This window comes from Mastomys coucha, unplaced genomic scaffold (assembly GCF_008632895.1).
Source record: "Mastomys coucha isolate ucsf_1 unplaced genomic scaffold, UCSF_Mcou_1 pScaffold11, whole genome shotgun sequence".
Taxonomy (NCBI): Eukaryota; Metazoa; Chordata; class Mammalia; order Rodentia; family Muridae; genus Mastomys; species Mastomys coucha.
The window spans coordinates 3,455,504-3,476,114 of NW_022196893.1; the positions used below are offsets into that span (position 1 = coordinate 3,455,504).

The 20,611-nt window shown below is 46.6% G+C and overlaps 1 protein-coding gene and 1 pseudogene across 3 annotated transcripts in view; one reads left to right on the forward strand and one right to left on the reverse strand.

The window, feature by feature from the left end:
- The window catches only part of Trappc9 (trafficking protein particle complex 9), a 466,270-nt gene that overhangs the window by 103,987 nt on the left and 341,672 nt on the right, over positions 1-20,611 (reverse strand). For all 3 annotated transcript variants that reach the window (XM_031345566.1, XM_031345557.1, XM_031345575.1), the window contains one exon: positions 4,672-4,825. In XM_031345566.1, coding sequence (XP_031201426.1) covers positions 4,672-4,825 — 154 coding nt within the window. The remainder of the gene's footprint in view (positions 1-4,671; positions 4,826-20,611) is intronic.
- On the forward strand, positions 2,236-2,399 carry LOC116082911 (annotated as a pseudogene).

The window sequence follows — 20,611 nt, forward strand, 5'->3', positions numbered from 1 at the left end:
ATTCCAAGGTTTATATTCAATGACATGAGATTAAAATCTCATAAGGTGGAACATTTCTTATTTATTAAAAACTTGTACCAGGGTCTCAAGGTGGGCAGCAGCAGTGTTTCTGGCACATATGCAGAGCCCATTCTGCTGATAAACTAGGATGGGAGAAGGGGAGCAAGAGAGCCCGTGCCACTGGCCTTGGGAAGCCACTCTTCCGACCAACTCCTGAATTCACTTACTTTCAGATGTGACCCACAAAGGGTAAAGTTGGGCTAACAAAGCTGACACCCTGTCTGCACACAGCTTCTCCCCTGTAGCCCAGAAGCTGTCTGGTGCCTGAGCCTGAATCTGCAAGTGGCCAAGCTGTTAGCCAAGGTACCTGCCTATGCCGCAACACTGTAGTGCAGACAGTAGAAGCTAATTCTTAATACACACATCTTGGCATTTGGGGTGAAAGGTAAATTACAATGATGACAGAAATCACTATTGCTCTTGTAGAGAAATTTCCAAAATGCCTCCTATGGGAGGGGCCCAAAGGTAAACATTTACCATGCATATTCTCTGACACTATTTTCAAATTCAGATGTCAGAACATGCTAGCTATGGACAAGAGCTATTATTTCCACTTCATTGCTTTTCATATGTGTTCACAGCATATGGTGACCTGGTATTTTTGCTTTGTTCTGTGTTCCTTCTTATTTAAGAGACAAACTATCTCTGTAGCCAAGGCTGACCTTAAAGTCATGGCAATCCTCCTGCTTCAGTTTTCCAAGTGCGGGGGTTACAATGGAAGTCACTATACATTTCCATTTCATACATTAAAAAAACAACAATAACCACCACCCACCACCAACCCTACTCTCCTACAGGAGATCCTCCACAGATCCTCAGGTCTGTGGAGGAAACAGAAAGGTTTTGTTGTAAGCAGGGTAACCCTGAAGCCTCCAGTCTACACACTCTTTTACACACCGCTAGACACATCATGTGAATGATTTACTGTAAACATGGAATCCAGGAATCAAAGCTCTACTCTACTATAAGGACACTGCTGCCCACAGACTGGGTACAAACAGAGTCTACAAGCAGAGTCTACAAACAGCTGAGACACTTCCTGACTGTGGAAAGCCCAGCAGAGAGCTCTCCAGGGTGCTGAAACATGTCTAATCTGCTGTCAAAGACAATCCCCTAGGCCCATTTAACAGAGGCTAACTCCAAACCCTGGGGTGTCAGACTTCCCGGTCAACTTTCCAGAACAGAAGTACATTTCATGAGCCAGGTGCCCCTCTCCAGCAACATACAGCCATTCACAGACTATGGCAGGCTCAAATGGATTTTATATTAGGCAAGGTAGTTATAGTCACTATGTTGAGACAGCCAGAGGAGGAATGGTTGGTTTTCTGGAGTGTGGTAGACCCAGAAGTTGTCTCAGATTCCATACCTCTGGTAGATGGGTTGAGTGCTCACCAGGAAAATGAGGTGGAATGTGCTTCAGGCAGTGGGAAATGAGAGTGAGGGCAGGAAGCAACACATTATTTTGACAGCACACATAAGTATGTGTCATCTTCCCCTTGTCCCTAACCACCATGACTCAGAGCATGGGCCCTATCTCATGTAGCAGCTCTGGGATAAAGGGCCACAGGTGCAAGGAAACAGCCCAGCCCTACTAGAACTCAAGAAAACTAGCAAATTATCAGATAGAGAAATTATACTAATGGAGAGAATCCTACAAATGATAAGCCAGCCTCTTGCTTGACTTTCTAATTTACATCACTAATTTCTTAAAATCTGTTGCATTTTTCTCATCTTGGTAAGTGGCCTGGCATCTTGGCAGAGCTCCCCATGCCCAACTGGACAGAAAACACCCACAGTGGTCATGCCATCCAGGGAGAGGTCCAGAGGGGTCTGCAACTGATTCACTACAGCAAGTCCTGTATTGGTTAGGAATATTCTGGAGCTCTGTGAAGAAGAGATGGTGAAGTAAATGGAAGGCAAGCAGGTGTTCATTATCAGTTTGCCCAAGGAATATGGTCATCTCCACAGTTCCTCTGAGTAGTGTGGTTAGTGGGAAGGCCGTGGCAGAAGGGGAGGCCCGGGCATGACTCCTGGATGGAGCTGAAAACACAACACTGAGGGCAGACCAAGTCCCAGTTGGCTATGGCTGAGTGAACTTTAACCAGGTGAAAACATGGGCCTCGTTTTTCTCATCAGTGGCCCAAGGTAGAAAACTACATCAAAGAGCTATTGCAAAAACCTTCTAGGGCCCTTGGCTAAGATCAAGTGCAATATTTATTCTTATCATTTTAATATCTGGCATGTTCTCTATCTGAGAATGGAATTGATTGATTTATTTATTTTTTTGGAGCTACACACTAACTTGGTATCACAACACTTGCAGGAATAACACAGCCCTTTATGGGGGTGGAGGGAGGTGCTAAATAAGTCAGCAATCTATGGAAATAAACCTGACCAAAAACTGGCATCTAGTGAGTGCTACAAGCACACAGACTGTGTGCATGTTCAACACACACGGTCACACACACACAGTGCATGCCAGCTCATGTGCACACACAGAGGCCTGTCATGATGTCCATGGAATGTGCTTTCATATACTCTCTAGCTGGTCGAACACAAAGTCTACATTATCCACATGTTTCCTTGATTCCTTCTCAATCAGTTCTAAGGCACCTACAGACATATTAGGGCTGGGGGTGGGCAGCAATCGATCTGTGTTCATGTCTCCGCATTCCTCTGCCCATCACAGGTCAGACAGCAGAAGTGACTTGACTAAATATGCAGCCAGGCTCCTCTCCAGCTGCCAAGCCTCTGTGCTGGGCTGGGCTGGGCTGGGCAAGATGAAAGACCTCTGAACCAAGTTATTACAAACAGCTCTGAGAGCTGAACTCTCTGGAGACAGATACCAAGTGACTCCCTGCATTTCACTTATGATGATCAAGGAATCAACTACACTGATGACAGGAGCATTTGTATTAGAATTCGTTTAGATAAAATTATTGCTCCAAGCATGACTGACTATTAGGAAAAAAAACATAGCATACTGGGTCTTAAAAGAGTCTTGTTTAAAGAGGTTTAGTTTTTGTTGTTGTGTTGTTTTGTTTTTTGGATGAGAACACAGAACTCCAAGACTTCAGAACAGCCTCAGTTGCTCAGTGGAGCAGCTTCTGTCCCACTTCAGTGTCAAGTGAGGCAGGGCCATGTACTTCTCCCTATGGGAAGCAGCAACCCAAAAGGGTAAAACAAGACCCAGCGCAGCCTTAGGTGGGTGGTCCTGCAAGCCCAGGGCTCTGTGCCTAAAAGCCTTGCAGGGCTGTGAAACCCCAAGTAAACCTGGTGACCCTAGCAGGTGGCAGAGGGTGTCTAGTGTTTACCAGAATACTACACAGATACTCACAGTGTCAAGCAGGTGAGGTGCTTGCTACCCTCAAACACCCTGCTCAGAAGGCAGCCCTCAAAGATGAGAGACCCCACACATGATGGGAGGCTTTCAACAAAACACAAGGCAGTGGGAACAAGGGATGATGGCATGTGTGCTCCAGGCTTGTTCCCTGCCTGCTTAAGCCATAGATGTTCTCTGTAGACTAGCTCTGAAGGAGGTTGGTTTCTATTCAGACTAACCTTGCTGCTATAAATCACTTCATTTGACCATCATGGTACCCAGAGCGGGGCAACTAAGCAGCAGCTTTTTAGCTGGTTGTATCACTGAAGCAAAAGCTCCGCCTCACAGTTTCATACTTTCCATACTTATTTGCTGGAGATCAGTCTTTACTGGGGTCTGGGTCTGAAAGTGCTCCTCACACCATCCCTAGGACTTAGCACAATCTCTGGCACATGCACAGTATGATGATAAAATCTTCTGGAATGTTCTAGTCTAGATGCACAGTCTGACCATAATGACAGTCACAGAGTCTACGCATGAAGGAGATGATGGAAAGACACATACATTAGAATTTTCTTTTCCTGACAGTCTGAATAAGCCACACTTTCCTGCTGTGGTACTTTGGGGGCATTTCTCACCTCTGGTCCTTTGATAAATTTCCACCCACTGCTAACAGTCTCCTCAAATGTCTGACAAACTGAGTGGGTGCTCTATAGAGACTGCAAAGACAACTGACACACAGATGCACTTGGGGTCCTTCCATCCACTCAGCTGACCTCTGACCACATGCCCACATGGGCAGACATTTAATACCACTATTCCTTTCCATAGCATAGTCCACAGAAAAGTCTCTCATCCCTTTTACAGAATTTCTTTACATCTTGCTAGGCTGTACAACTCCATGTTGGCACCCAGATGACTGGATCCACATTGCCCACTGTCAGTCAGAGGATGGTTCAAGTCCTGCACTGATAAGCAGCCATTAGGACCTGTCACTAGTATGAATACCAGTCCTCAAAAGAAACATGAGATTCAAAGTCAGGAATAGCACTGGCCCCAACCAGACCTTTACCCACTCAGGATCAATACTTCATTAAGTAGGCCCCCTGAACTGTGAAGAGGCTAAGAAAATGCCAGCCCGATGGTCCATATCCTGCCATGCCATGGAGCTGTCTGTAGTCAAAGTTCAGTACTTTTTAAGCCCCTCTTGGCTCCCTGTGAGTGGTCAGAAACCCTAGTCAGGATCAGGGTGTGCCCTGGGCCTATGGGGAAGACACTGAAAAGGATAGAATTCTCCAGCGGATGTCCAGCTTGCGGCTGATCTCCAGGCCTCGTGCCTCCTGCCTCTCTTCTTCCAGCTGCTTCAGATTTGCAAAGTGTCCCTTCTCTCCAGGGGACTCTGGGACACTTTCAAAGTTGAACTTGTCCACTTGAATAGCCATTCTGAGAGAAGAGAGAAAACAGTGGAGAATTAATCAGTAGGGCAATTTCTTCCCGGAGCTGTTGGAGAGTCAGCACATGCCAGCGTGAGACAGTCTGATGAACCATTATCGCTAGTAATTCCTAACAGATTCATTCCCAGAAAATGAAATAATGACTCCCAAGGTGGCCCTGACTGCAGAGCTGGCTCAACACACAGTTCTGAAGGAGCTACATCCATAGATTTAGACCTCTGAGAAGTCTTGCATCACCCCAGGTGAAGGTTTCCATTCCATAATGGGGCATGGCATATTAGGCAAAACACGCTGATCATACAATACTCTGGGTCATGAATGGAGCTCCTTTCTGAACATCCATAGAGCATGCTAGCATTATTGGACCCTAGGGACCTGCCCCCTAAGTTGTGACTCTGCAGTGCAGCCAAAGAGGCTCAGGAGCTGACACCTATACCCTGTGCACAGTTGCCATAGCTCCTACCTTCCCACTGTAGCTTCCCAGTCACAGATATGGGGGCCCCTCCCTTCAGCTCTCTGATCAAAGACACCTGTCCTCAACACACCACTCCCATTTCTTACTGGTCCCATTAACTTTCTAAGCATTTCTAAGATGCAGGAGATTGTCTGCCTTAGTGTTTAGCTCTAGAATGTTTTATGCCATGGCTGAATCCTTCTCACCCTTGAAGCAGGAACTGGAAAGCCCCTCCCCAGCTCATCCCAGCCACAGCAGATTATTCTCTGTTTTCTCCTGTGGCATTCCATTTACTTCTGGTAGGGCATTTATCATGAGCTTAAAGGTTTATCTCTGAGTTAGTTAACTGTATCTCAGTTCTACTAGGATTTGGCTCCACAGGGGCAGAGATGCACTTGGTCTTGGTGACCAGGCTCCCCAGGTATGGAATAACATCCAGGACATAGCAGTGACTCAATAAGTAATCTGCTGGATGGAAGAAAGAGCAGATTAAAAATCTCCCCTGACAATGAAAGTCAACATTCTCTCTTCCTGATCCTCTAAATTGTCTTTCGCCTGTCCCTACCATGGGGCAGCAGTTGGTCACCTGATGTCTAAAACCCTCTTGGTCTCTATCCAGGTATACAATAGGCACTCAATGAAGGTATGTTGTGTGTATGTTAGAAGAGGGATGGAGAGAAAGGGGGTTTCTATTCATGAGAACTCCTATGCTCTGGCTCCAACCCAAACAGGACTTAGAGTGAATCAGCTAATGAATAAAACTGGATGTAGATGTTATTGCTAGATTCTGAGTGGCCAAATTTGTCAGTAAAACCACCATCACCTTTGTGGCTTTTCTGGGTCACACCCAAGCTGTAGTCTCAAGACCTAAGCTAGCTCCAGAAAAGGCTGCTGAAGACTCAGTAAGTCCATGACACTTGGCTCAGAGTTTGACCCAGAAGGCTAGTGGTTGGTGAGTAACCAGTCCACACAGATAGCAAGAACATACCCTAAAGTTAAGTAAACTTTTGTGGGATTTTTTTCTAACTACTTACATAAACACTTTATTATAACATCTTAGAAAACAAAAAAGCACAAAAAAGGAAACTAAAGACCTAGGATGTAAAAATCCTAAAAGTTATAAATTAATTCCATAATCTCTTCTTCTGGAAGTATTTGTATTTTTGTGTGATTATAATTTTTTCTACACATCTAGGCAAATCAGAGGAGTCACAATATCCACAACACATAGACAGGACTCGAAATCATTATTGCACTCTTAACAGATAATCCTATGGACATACTCACACCTCTGAAACTTACTCTACAAAGCTTGGTATGCTTCAGGTGTGAAATCCCAGCTCTCAGAAGGCTGAGGCAGGGTGACTGTGACTTCAAGGCTAGCTTGGGATACATAGCAGATACAGAGACAGTCCATGCTATACAGTGAAACTATCTTTTAAAAAAAGTGGGGGTTGGGGTGCTGCTGGTAGTGGTATGTCTCACCAGGTAAGACATTTTTAAAAGAAGTTTAAAGCATTTGCTACATAAATATGGTATCCTGAATTTGAGTCCTCAAGTCCATGGTAGAAGGAGAGAACTGACTCCCCAAAGTGGTCCCCACCTCCATAGGTGTGAGGAGATATGCACCTGGACCTGAATACTCATCATACAAACACTGGGCAAACGAACAAACAAATGTGTGTCCCTCATTGGCACAGCATTTGGCTTGCAGGCACAAAGTCTTGGTTTTAGTCCCTAGCATCATTTTTTAAAAATTTTGTAAAATTTGGTATAAGAATCTTAATACCCCTATTTTTAAACTCTCAGATATTTCCCATTTTTAAAGAAAAGTACCATTTTAAAGATGTCCTACCTGTGCGTCCCCCCCACCTCTCTCTCATTGCTTCATCTGCACTAAATAACCCAGATAACTTTGAGAAGTGTTAATCTTAAGCCAACTCCATATGCCCTGAAGGCCCAGCCAGACACAGTCTTCCCTGACAAGTCCCTGCTTGTTTGTTGGTCTCCAGCCCGCAGTGGGGTCTGCACCGGCCCCTCATTGCCAGTACAGAGAGCTCCAGAATACTCCCTTAGACACTGGTAAGCACTTGTCTAAAATTCACACACATCTACTGTGTATTGAAGGGAAAACATACTCATGTCTCCCATGGCCAGCATCTGATGCTGCTCCCACAAAGCCCTCTGAGAAGTGCGAGGACAGGAAGTGGGGGCATCTCTGTCTAGAGAAGCACAAGCTCCTCCCTCATATTCCCACAGGCCTGAGTACCGAGGAAGCAGCCTTCCTACTGAGACATGGCCACTGGCTTGTAGGACAACTTGGATTCCCAAGTGAACACAGAGCAGAGCAACATGGTATGTGGTCTTGCTCACCACAGTCTCGGTGGTGCAGCAGAGAGAGGAAGGAACACACGGGTAAACAGGAGTTCAACTATATGAAGGGACATCACAGATCCAGGGTTGTCTCTCACGGATGGAGAGCTATGTTGGGGGAAGAGGGACCTGGCGGGGTCACACAGTCTGGACTCTAGCTCATTTCACATAGAAGCTAGGTCACAGAGGCAGCCACACAATTGTCTTCGCATCCCACACGCAGGATCTAGGAGGACTCGCTTGGCTTTTCTTTGTGTAATTGGTGCTCAGAACTATTATAGCTGTTATTTTTTAGGGTAATGAGAATGTATTGAAATGAACTGTGACGGTGGCTGTGTAGTTCTCTGAATGTGTTGGAATGCTGTGCACTTCAAGTGGATGGACAGTATGCTGTGTCAACAGAGCTTTTAGAAAAGATTATGGCTATTATAGGACCTTATGCTAAAGATCAAAATGGGATATCTAAAAATGTTTTGTATGGCACGAAATGCCACAGAAATGCTAGTGGGCCTGTGTATTACTGCCCCTCAGTGTCCTAGGCTGCTGTAGGCATCATTCTACTGTGAAGTTCACGTCAGGTGTCTTGCCCCTTGCAACCTCCCTTCTCTCAGGCAATGCTATTTTCTTATAATTGGCACTAACAGAATCCAACACAAGGCAGATACTAGATAAAGACACCTAGAGGAGCAGCTGGCCACACAGTTACACCTGTTGGGAACCCCAGGCCTAGCATGATGGATGTCATCTCCACCAGAAACCTTCTCGTATCCCAGATCTGCTGTTTCTAAGCAGGTTTGTGGCTTTCTGCAGCCTGCTCAGGGATTCTGAAGACACTGTTACATTGTTACAGAGATTAAAATGTCTATAGGGCTCTTGGCAGATTTCCTGTTACTCCCAGGAAGTCTGAAAATGCCTGGGTCTACTTGAAACTCACTGTGCCATTGGACAGGTCACTCACTAGTCTCTGAACTTTGTCCTGGTCTATACAAGCTTTCTAGAGAGTCATTTTGTCTAAGTAAGGCGAGGCCAGGGCATGTGCAGCTCAACAGAGGTGTAACTCAAGCTTCTATTTCACTACAGAGAAACCAGCTGTTTGGAAGTTTCTCTGCCTTACATGGCTAAGAAGGCCTGAGGGCTGCTTAGCCTTCTCACTGAGCCTGGGTAGAGCTCCTTCTTCTCACTAGGCTGGGGGAAAAACACCACCCAAAGGCGGCCAGAGGACCACCACGTGCATGGCAGGATCCAGTTAAGTTCCTGCCTCTCCCGTCCATTCCAGGTGACACCAGATATTGTCTAGACACTAAACCTAAGACTACATCTGTTTCCATGGCAAGAAGGCAACCTTCCTTTGAGCCTCGTGCTGATGTAAAGAGGGAAGAAAGTAGCTGGAATCCATTTAGTTCACATCAGACCTGCAGGGCCAGGACACACACAGGGCACATCATTCCTTCATTCGAAATCCAGGAGGCTGAAGATCCAGAGAGAAAATACCTGGAAGCCTTCTGGTAGCTTATTCCCTAGAACGACAATGAAGGAGGAAGGCAAGCATGCTCCATGGAAGGATCTGAGCTCTGGCTTTAAGAAGGACATGTGTTTCCCTCATCACGCAAATCAGAAGCCAAAGAAGCCAGCTAGCTGGTGGGATGGCTTAGCAGACAAAGGTACTTGCCACTAAGCCTGATCATCTGAGTTTAGTCTTTGAGACCACCCAGCAGAAGGGCAGAACCAACTCCTGCAACCCATCTCAAGATGCCACTAGCATGCATATTTTGGTATTTGCATGTCCACATAAACAAATGTACATATATGTATGTGTACATGCAAAACCTACAAAAAGGCACACACTTATGCATGCAAAATAAAGAAATAAGTGTAAACAAAAAATTAGCCAGGAGACCAATGGGATCAAAATCTCAAGTGCCCCATCCCCCAAGAACAACTAAACCCACTGCACCATATTCTGGGATCCTGCCATGTACCAACCCAGAAGGTAAATGAATACAGAGCAAGGATGGAAGGACTACAGGGCTCCCATTGTCCACCCTCCAGGGAAGTGAACAAAATCCTTAGTATGAAAGTCCCCTGTGAGTGGCACTGAACCCACCAAGTTTGCCAAGCTGCATCACTGCTCTTGTATGGGTATCTTTCAGTATTAGGATGCAAATTCTCCTGTACGCTGTCACTTAAGTATAGCTCCTAACCTATTGGTAGAACAGAAGCAAGGCCCAGAACAGGCCTACTGTGTACGTGTGCCCCATACCATCTCCATCCCCAACATGATGGGGTCCCACTGTCCCTTCATTTCATTCTCGGAGACACCCCACCATCATGGATTATATCCAATGGAAGAGGAAACCAGGCCTACATTGTGTGTGGCCATGGGAGCAGTAGTATAATGAGATATCATGAGAACTCTGAATAGGCATGCTCCTATGTAGGGCAAGGCCTCCCTGTGATACTAGGTTGTGCCCCTACAGCATCATGGGGTCTTAGACAAGGTATACTTGGTCCCTAGCATTGAGCCCAAATGTGTATAGGGCATCATGGGTTACCTCTGCCATGACTGTTGTGGGCCAGAGAAATATCCTGGTTGCTATGAGTCTTAAATGACACATACATCAAAAGGGAGATGACCAGGCTTCATTGAGACTGTGTGTCTTTTCATTATTGTTGTTTCTTAGTAGAGCAACTTTTGGAAGGTCTGTCTATCCCCTGATACTCCAGCACATGTTCTCACTGGCACCTCCCCCAATAAATCTAAACACTGGCCCAAGCCTGCTTCTCCCCAGAACCTCTTCCTTTCCAACTGCCCATGCTTCACCCTCCACAGCCAGCTGGAAGCCTGATCTTTGGAAACCTCAAAGCCCTACTGCATCTCACCTTTGTGGGCCTGTTCCCATCCATCTCCCTCTTCCCTACAACTGGCACAGGCCTCAGCCCCCTCCCCTGAGGTCTCTATGAAGGCATCAGTCTCCCTCTTGCCATCATTCTTTACATAGCAGCTACTAGTTGCTCTTCAGCGGGACTTGGGTCTCATATGAGCCAGGCTCAGGGGGATGGAGTGAGAGAAGTAGGCACATACTTCAAAGGTCTGGGTGCAGAGAGGTAGGGAGTAGGGCAGAGCCTAGGCAAAGATCAATCTGGAGTACTTGCCGAGGCCCATGTTCAACCAAAATATCCCAAGCCTTGAGATTCTCGGAGGGCTTCACAAATTGGAAAGTACCTAATTAGCATGTGTATAAGATAGCATCCTCATTACCATCAACAAATAGCATAAATACCAAATATATTTATAGGATATGGATATGTAGGAAGGCAATACTGATTTAGAAAATCAAATTTTAAATACATTTCCAGAAAGCCAAAATTCATTTTGAGAGGCATGGTGCAAGGGAAGAATTAGAATGAATAGGCCCACTGAAAGGGGCACCATTACTGAAGAGATACGCATGCTCTTCCAATGGACTGGGTACAATCAGCTGTATTTTGAGTTCACCACTCATTCCAGAAGAACTTGCAGCCCATCAGACAGAACACTAAACGCTTGCCATTCTTCTCAGTTCTCTGAGCCCCTGGGCGGCAGGCACTGCTGTACCCCACTTTATGTGAAGGACACTAGGGCTCCTAAGGAGCACATAGCTGTTGAGAAACATGGTGGATGGATGGGGGAAGCTTCCTGCAGTGATGGCTGTATACCAAGGTCCCATGAGTAGGAGAGAAAGGGTTGGAACTGGAGGACAGTAGTCCCAGCACAAGCTGAATGGAGTGTGAGCTGGACAGTGGTGTGCAGCAAGGAGCAGCAGCAGGCAAGGGTCCACACTGAAGCCTCTCAGCATTAGAAGTGAGCACCACATCACGTCTATAGCTGTGGCTGCAGAAGACTCTAAACAGGACTGAATCCTCCTCTTGGAATAAGAAGGAATGGACTGGCTCTGGAGCAAACTTAAAATAGGAACAGGAAGAGGTGAGTGGCTGTGGCCTTGATCCTTGGTCCTTGAAAGACTGACCTCAAGGTATGGACGGAGAGAAGTGGAGTCTGTGTGTTCAGGCCTTGAGTTTTACTCCAGAGGTGCCTAAGTTGGTGCTGGTGGTGATGGCAGTAAGATACTCTAGGGAAGCCCTTGAGAGCACTGGGGTCACAATGACATCTGCCCCAATCTCCTGAGTCTAGACTCCAAAGCCCGTCTGTGTACTCGGGACCTATAGAGCATCTCTAGACAGCAACTCCTGCCACTCGCACCCTGGTCCTGCCTGTTGGCATTCCTACACCAGCATCAGACCCCAAACCCTGATCCTGATCCCACAGCCCTGCTCCTGGTACATGGTGCTTCAGCCCCACCTTCTCTTGCCTAGCTTGTGCATAAGACAGCATCGAAATACTTTCTTCTCTCTGGGCTTCCATTTGGCTTGCTTATAAAGCACATGGGAGAGAGCAGTGTTGTGTGGGTAAGGGCACAATTTGGTCACCTGACACAACCGTCCCAGACCACTGGTGCTGAAGCACATCCACTGAGCACCTTCTATCTGACTGGCCTTGTTCTTCCCAGCCAAACACGGTGACGGCTGAACTTCAACAGAAGCATACCTATACCTAGAAAAGCCAGGACCTGAGCTGGAGTTCATACAGGCTCTATGGAGTTCATACAGGCTCTGTGGTGTATACATGGGGAAAGGGGGTTGGGAAAGGTTCTAATTCTGTTTGTAAATCTGCACAGACCTCAGGCTATAGCCTGAGAAGGCAGACTTAACCCGACATAGGTGCTGACAAGAGAACTGGATTTGACTCCCAGAGTACACAGGTGAGTTGAAGACTTTCTTCTGAGTTAAGCAGTATGGATGGCTGCAAGCAGCCCAGCAGAGGCCAGGAAAAATAGATCGAGATCTATGCCTCACCAACACCATGGCAGAGCCCAGAACAGGAAAAGTCCATGACAGAACATGAACAGTAGCAGAGACGGTACATGCAGTAAAGGTACACATGTCGGGGTAGGGAACAAGAGAGGTGGGGCCTCAGCAAAACTTCAAACATCTATCTTCAAAAGCAAGTTGGGGACAAAGAAGCCTATATCTGACTATATAAAAACTGCTTAAACTCAGTGAGTACTGAAGCCAGTTTAAAAGAAGATAGGTGAGAGTCTTTTTTTAGGCAGATGCTTCATGAACAAAGCGATGGCCAGTAAGGACAAGAGATGGTGCTGGGGGACAGTCATCGAAATTGTACATTTTAAAGTTCCAGTCATGGTTCTTGTGGGGGCCACTGTCTACCCATATGGTATAGCTTCCATATGTATGTATGTATATATGTATGTTATGTATGCATGTATGTACATGTGTATGTTATTCATTATGCATATATACACTTACATATATTATACATAATTTTAGGAAAATGTAAAATAACATAATTTCTTGAGGCTTTATCAACCAACCTTGGGTTATCTGTCCCTTGTCCCTCCTCCTCCTGTACTGATTTCCCTACTTTCTCCCCACTCGGAGCCCACTTCCCGATATCCCATTTCCCATCTCATATTGCCTATATCCTGTTAGTCCCCTCTCAAGATCTGCCCCCATCATGGCTTCCATGTACTTTCCTGGTTTCTGTGGATTTTCCATGTTGTATAGTGATACCAGAGGATTTGAAGCTAGGAGCCACTTGTTTTCCTGAGTCTGGATTACATCACTCAGTATAATTTTTCAAGTACTATCCATTTGCCTACAAACTTTGCAGTTACATTTTTTATAGAATATATGTGTGTACACACACATATACATATATGTATATATGTATGTATACATGCATGTATATGATTCTCTTAAACCCTTTTTAACACTCCTTTTGATGTGTCTGTCACACATTCAAAAAGTGGCATCTCTAAGTTTTGCACTGCAGGACTCAGGGGAGGGAGCACACAGAGCTCAACACATCACAGTGAAACATAAAGTATGATACTCTGTTTAAAAGAAGGGTCTTTCAGTAGCAGGAGGACACAGTCATTCTCAGGAACAGTACTGGTCAGATTTCAAGGTGGCAAAACTTAATCTTCCCTGGGCCTCAGGCAGCTAGGCTTTCTCCTGACGAGAGTCCTTAAGCTGCTCCCTCTTCCTTCCTGACCTTCAGGCTCCACCTTTAGAACAATTACAGTGTGCCTCGTCTGAAGCTAAGCTTCTGTACAGACCCTCCAGTTCTCAGGACCTTGCTACAAGCATCTATCATGGAGGGCTGTAAGGATATTGCTGGATGTGCTGTTGTTAATCAAGGCTGTACAGTGCCCTAGAGTGCTGAAGGAAAGCCATGGCTGAGCAGGCAGAGCGAAGCAGAACTCCCAGGATTTGCTCTCCCTACCTTCCTACATAGCCCATTCTGCTTTTGACTCTTCAATCTCCTCCAGAGTCTAAAAGCATGGCATATTCATCTATAAGAAGGTGTAGCCATCCACCTATGGCTCAGGGTCCCTCTAGTTCTGTGGCACACTGAACAACGCAAAAAGCTATCGAGTGAAAGTCTGACACTGAGGACAGACCAGTAGTCACTTCCCTAAACTTCTCTAGCACGCACAGTTCTCAGCATCATGAGTGCTGGCCCACACTCAAAGGTATCATTCCTCAGAGGGACAGATGAGGAGGTGATAACTGGGAAGGGCCGCTTGAGCCTTGACCATGCATGTTCCTCCCCATTCTGTCAGCAACAAAGGGACAGGCCTGTGTAGTGGTGGGGTCAGAGCCACAGCTAACCTGTAGTTGACACATGGACTGAGAGCAAAAGCAAGGAAAGCTAAATGTATAGGAAATGATTCTGCAGACTGTGGTGTAGGTAGAATAGCTGGTTGGTTCAGGATTACAAGGGAGTTAATGACTAGATCAAAGGCTTGGAAATGAACTTCTGCTTTGCATGTACCTTGGCACAAGGAAAGTAGCCTTCAACTGAGATGGCTGTACCGCTCACAATTCTTTTTTTCTCTAGTCAAGACATTAAAAAGACAAAAGGTAAAGGTGGCGGATTAATATGCAAAGGTAATCTTGACCCCCACAAATACAAAGCACCAGAAGCCGCCATTCTTTCCCTGCTACCTGCTAGGCTGCCCTGCGAGGCTGCCCAGCAGGCATCAAAAGAAGCTTCCAGATCATTCCTACTTCTTTTATACCCAGAGGTTGTGAGGCTGGGGACTCATTCAACATTGCCAGGCTGTTTTCTAATATAACGAATGAGAAAATTAATAAAGTACTTGTGTGTATCAGGTGGCAACTTCACTGGTCTTAAATTTGCCTCTAAACCCCACAACCACCTTAGGAGATAGCACTGACAACCCAATTCTACACAGGAGAAGGAGGGTGGGAGGAACACTGGCAATGTTCAGGCAGAGTTTGACCAATGGGTTCTCTGTGTACCCTAGGATGGATGGTGCTCCTTCCGCAAGTCTTGTACACATAAGACAGCTGCCTAATGAGTACATTATATTATAGCCACATGGAGTCTTGAAGACCACCTAGCACAGTTCCCTCTTTGAACATCTTAAACAATTGCACACTCCAAAGTTGGCCAAAGCTCAGGTCTGAGCCCATGATCTCTTGGTCTCAAACGTGTACTTTCTTTTGGTGCTTCACAGGGTCTCAAGACTGAGACAGGCAAGACCACAGCACTGTGTCCAAATAGTCACAGAAGACCCAGGCAAAGAAAAGAACATGGCTACTGGTCATTTTCCAGCCCATCATGATAAAACTGAAACTCTGACTGTCCTATCTTATTACAGTGTCATTAAGCACTACAGGTTCTGTGCTGCAGAAGAGGGAGAGAAACATGACTGCCCCGGTGAGGGATTAAACCCATATCACCCTGAAAATGTGTGACTCTGATGGATTACATTCTAGTAGCTCGCGATGGCCTGTCAGAAGAACTATGGTGAAAATGAAGAATAAAAATCATCCAGAGTTGTTTCACCATGATCCAAATTAGAAAATGCTACTCGAGATGATTTATGCAGAAGGTTTTCCCTTCTTCACAGAGAATCTGTCAAGCATTGCAGCAACATGGGAGAGAAACAACACAATTCAAACTGAGGGAAAAGGCCAAAGAGTACAGAAGCGTGGTGGGGCCCATGAGGCTTCCAAGTCAGAAGTGCAGCCCTTTGAAAGCCTGCTCATGCAGCTCTGAAGACCCCCTAGGGCAGCCCAGGAGTCATGGGACTGTGATACATACAGGGGACCTTTCATACTACCACACCTTACTCAGCATAGCTACCTTGAGACAGGACGTCCTAGCGACATGGCTTTGGTCAAGCAGAAGGGCATCTGCTATGTTGGATGTTGTTGGACCATTGTGTGTTTGAGTAATTTTTCTCTACTGTGCCACTAGGATGAGGTAAGGCTAGCCAGACTGATCTTGGGGTGGAAAGGGCATGTAAGGAAAGTTCTCAAGCCTTGGTCAACCTCTTGTTATGTGTATTGTGCAATGACAGCAATTTCTGCTTTAGTTCATTGACATTTAGGGACAGCTTGTTACCTAGCTTAAACTAGTAAAAACTATGAGGTGTTTTTTTTTTTTCCTGGAACTCTCTGTACCTCCTCTCCAGAATATAAGGGCTTGCTCCTTGGGACCTAGTACAATGCTATACCTTCCAGAAGCATGTCCCACTTCTGACCCAGGAGCCATATTTCTCTAGTCCCTCTGCTGCCCATCCATGCATGTCACTAGGCATCTGTGCTGATGTCTGGGGTTGGTTCTTCCTTGTGGGGTAGTAAGCTGTACACAGGCAGCCTGACTAGGTCCCTAGTCAAGCACAGACCTTGAAATCATGACCCTAAGGAACAGCAGGTTTCGGCCATGCCTTCTGGGCATCTGGTTCCTGTAACAGCTACAGCCTCCCACAGCCCCACACCCTCCCCAACCCCCGCAGAGAGGTGTGTGGCCATCAGTCATGTAGGACAACATCCTAAGCTCCTGGTATTCTGTCTGGACTCCACCACCACAGTTACCTGGCAATAGCCAGGTATGCTCTTCCCCTCAGTTACCTGACAACAGCCAGGTAGGCCCTGCCCACTATAAAAGGAGCTCCTTGTCCCCTCCTCTCCTACTTTCTTACGCTCTTACCCTCTTGCTCTCCCGCTCCCCCTCCCTTCTCCCCTCTCTCCACTTGGCCATGGCCAGCCTCTACTTCTCTACTCTCTCCCTCTCTCTGCCTTTCTACAATAAATGTCTTAAAACCATGGACTGCCTCTTCTCATGGGGATCCACCATGCTGCAGCAATAGAATAGGTCTTCCCCTAATGAGCCATGTCTAATCTCCCACTTAGGCCTCCCTGCATCCTAGCCACAGCCTCCTCCACCAAGCCAAGCAGCCCACTGACCAAGCCAAAGACTCTCTTCCCTGTGGGACCCAGCCAGAGCTCTCTCCCCCTGCCCTTTTCCCTTTGGCCCTGGGCCAGAATCCACCTGTGGATCCCCACTCTGTTTACAGCTCTTCCGCGACATCCAGCAGTGTCAGAGGTGTCCAAGACTGAGAATCTGACATCCCTGGCCTCCATGCAGCCCAGGGACCCCAGAACCAGCTCTTCTGTGGCACCCAGTGGTGTCTGGCAGGTCTGAAGGGACTCTAGACTGCGTCTTCCTCATCCCCAGAGCAGGATCTTGCAGCTTCTCATAGCCCAATGCTCACCCAGTGGCTACCATGGGGGTGTGCACAGTCAAATTTCTCACACCCACCTCGCCAAGTGGCCCAAGACCTGGGCTAAACATGGGACCCCATTCTTACCCCACACTTCCTGACTAGTCTGAGTCTGTCCTGTTGTCAGGCAATTTCTTGGGTGCACATCTATGAAGAGGTGCTCTGGGTTGTACCAGGCCCTGGGCCTACCTGGCCCATTTGTTCTGACTCAGGAAAGTCTGTAACCAAAATCCTTTCCAATGTTTTCAGAATTATGGCCTAGTGAGAACACATATGTGTAAATCTTTAAGGAAACCATGTGATAGTTGTCCTGAGAACCACCCTTCCAAGTGAGAGTGTGTCTTTCTTGCAAAAAGGCTGTTGGCTTCCCATGACTCTATGCACCATATGGTCTGAACAAATGCAGAGATGCCAGGTTCACACCTTGTATTCTGGGTCAGAGCAGAACCCTGCCAGTGGATCAACAGGGCCAGACCTAGACCCCCAAATACAATGCCCCATTCACCTCTAGTGGTGATGTGAGATTTCTTCATGGCTTCTCCTAGATGGCCCCCAGCATGGTTAGACCCTTCCTTCCTAGGATCAAAGCTGACTTCATCTCAAACATGGGCTCTGGTGTTTCTGCTTGCCGGTCAGTTTCTTCACCACTGATCCTTTGTTTTGCCTTCTATTCCTCTTGCAACAGGTCTTGGAGATCAGATTATACAACCTAAGGTCTAACTGGTATCTACAATTGTTTTGGGACTGATTAAAAAAAATCCAGTTCTACCTCCCTCTGTCATATGAGTCTATGTAAACTGCATGCATAATCCACCTGAACTCTGGCTTACTCATACCCTGGTATCGGTGACAGCATACAGGGAAGTTGTGCATTGGAAAGATGAGGAATGGATTACAGAAGACATTTGCCTCTGCCTGGTCATGGATAAGAAGTGCCATTACTGTTTTTGTAAATGTACCTGATTTTATCATAATGGCTTTATACCCACATTTTCCCAACCTTAGCTGGTAGTAAATTCTAGAAACCTTCATGAGAAGTTATACTGATCAGAAATCACTTCTGAAAACTATCCTAAAACCCAAAATGGATTAAGCTGTGTTGTTGCCTGCAATGACTCATTCAATAAGATGTATACATACCAACAGCCAATATTTTAGGTAAATGTGACTGAATCCCTTGCCTTCAAGTTCAGTGAGGGGGAAGGGAGAAAGAAAAAAGGGGAGGAAAAGAAGGGAGAGCAGAGGAGAGGGAATCAGAGAGAAACAAGCAATTGCAAGAGAGCAGAAGTGTGTACAGATGAGCAAGCTGCTTGCAGCCGTTTCTACCAATGAACAATGGTGGCAATCATGAGAAACAGTCAGTGCCAACTCATGCCAATTTTCACAGACACTGGCAACCTAGACCCCCTGATGCCACTCTCAGGTCTCTCTAGGACCTTGTGCTGCTGACTGGTCTCCAGCACTCTGAGCAATACTCACAGCCTTATGTCCTTCACTTAACATCAGCCCCAGTCTGAGTCATCATTTTAAGACACTCAGCAATTCTCTTTAATTCTTTCCCCCACAGGAAGCTACCTTTACCACTGAGTAAATCCAAGGCAGGACAAATGGTCAGGCCCATCTTCTAGACCAGAGAAGGGACCTCTTCTGCTGCTGGGAGCACACACTCTGGGCCAGCTCCATGGGCCTTTGGACCTAGGCTTTTAAAAGTCAGCATTCACCTAGACAGGGCTGCATCTCTGTAGGTACAGCAGGCAGCTGAAGTGTGACCTGAGCCATGGCTCTGAGGTTAATGGTCCCCATCTAAGCATGAGCATGGAGTGGGCATAGGATGATGGAGCACTTCAAATAAGGTGAGTCACCAGGTGAAGGTTGGCAAGAAGGGAGGAGAGTCCAGATCATGCCTCCACCACACCCCAGCAAGGGCCTGCTTGCCCACCTCTCTCCACCTACCACATCTTGGGAAGCCATGGAGAGTCATGCTCCTGAAGAATGACAAGAAAGTTCTTGTCAGATGCTGGGGAGCAAGCAGTAGCTGCCAAAGAGCAAATCCAAACCACTTTGCATAAACCAAATGCTTTAGACGCAGATATCAATACGATATGAGTCTGGAGAAGGATAACATGACTCTTGGCAGTGGGATTGAGTGTGATTTAAAAGTTACTTTTCCTTATCTTTCTAAAATGAACACATGCTATTTCTGCAGAGGTTAGGGGATACTGTCACAAGAAGAAAGGCAATGTCATTCCAGGGTGGTTGGCCAGGAGCTGCATTAAGATGAGACTCAGTGGCCAGGCCTGTGCCTATAGGGATGGGGTAGAGGGGACAGACTGGAACTGGCAAAAGCAACAGGAGAATCACTAGAGCAAACAATGCCCCACACCACATACCCTGGAAGTAGGGAGACAATGTTGGGAAGGAAAAGGATTAAAACAACAGCGGTCTGGAACAGCTCCCGACAGACAGGCAGGGCAACGGATGAAAACATTGGGCCAGCGCAGTGTGAAGTGGAAATGTTCACATAAATGTCACGTATTATTACTGGTGCCACCACAGCTTCTAATCGAGTTAAGCGTGGGTGATGAAGCTTTCTTTGACTAGCACTTGACAAGGCCATTCCTGTGTAGCTACCACGGAGGCCCTTCTGTTCCCTCCGGTGCCAGACGAAACTCCATAGACAGACAAGGTGAAAATCGTGTTAGGGACACTTGGAGTAAGAAGGACCCACTTCCTGGGCTGGTGTGCACCTTTGGAGGTTGAAAACAGAAGAGTCAAGCGTGTGAGAGACTGATTCAACCAGAAAAGTCCTCTAGCAGTCCAGCTTACTATTGGAAAGGCCAAGCTGTTAGGATGTGTTTATATCAGAGTCCCCAGAACTATGAAGATGACAAGTAGGGACAAGCATGGTTTCCTAACTTTAAACAAAAGGCAAAAAGAAAAAAGAAAATAAGATTAAGAAAAAAAAAGACAGTTGTTTCTTCCACCTTATTCGGGCTAGCTAGTCTTAGGGGGTCTTGGCCACACAGCACCTCCTGTCTCCTGTCAACCCAGCGCTCCCTATAAGGAAACCCAGAGAGAAACAAGGCAGCACAGGGGTGGTTTGAGAAGGCAGGCTTTTGAGTGAAAGCCTCTCCCTGTACCATTCCTCCAGCCATGCAGAATTATCCCAAGTCATATTCTGAAGGCAGAAGGGGATGGCTGAATAAGGAAGGCATTGCAGGTCCCTGCCCCTGCCTTTGCTACCTCTCAAGAGTGACCCTGTCCTTCAGCATCTCTGAGAGGGGCTGGG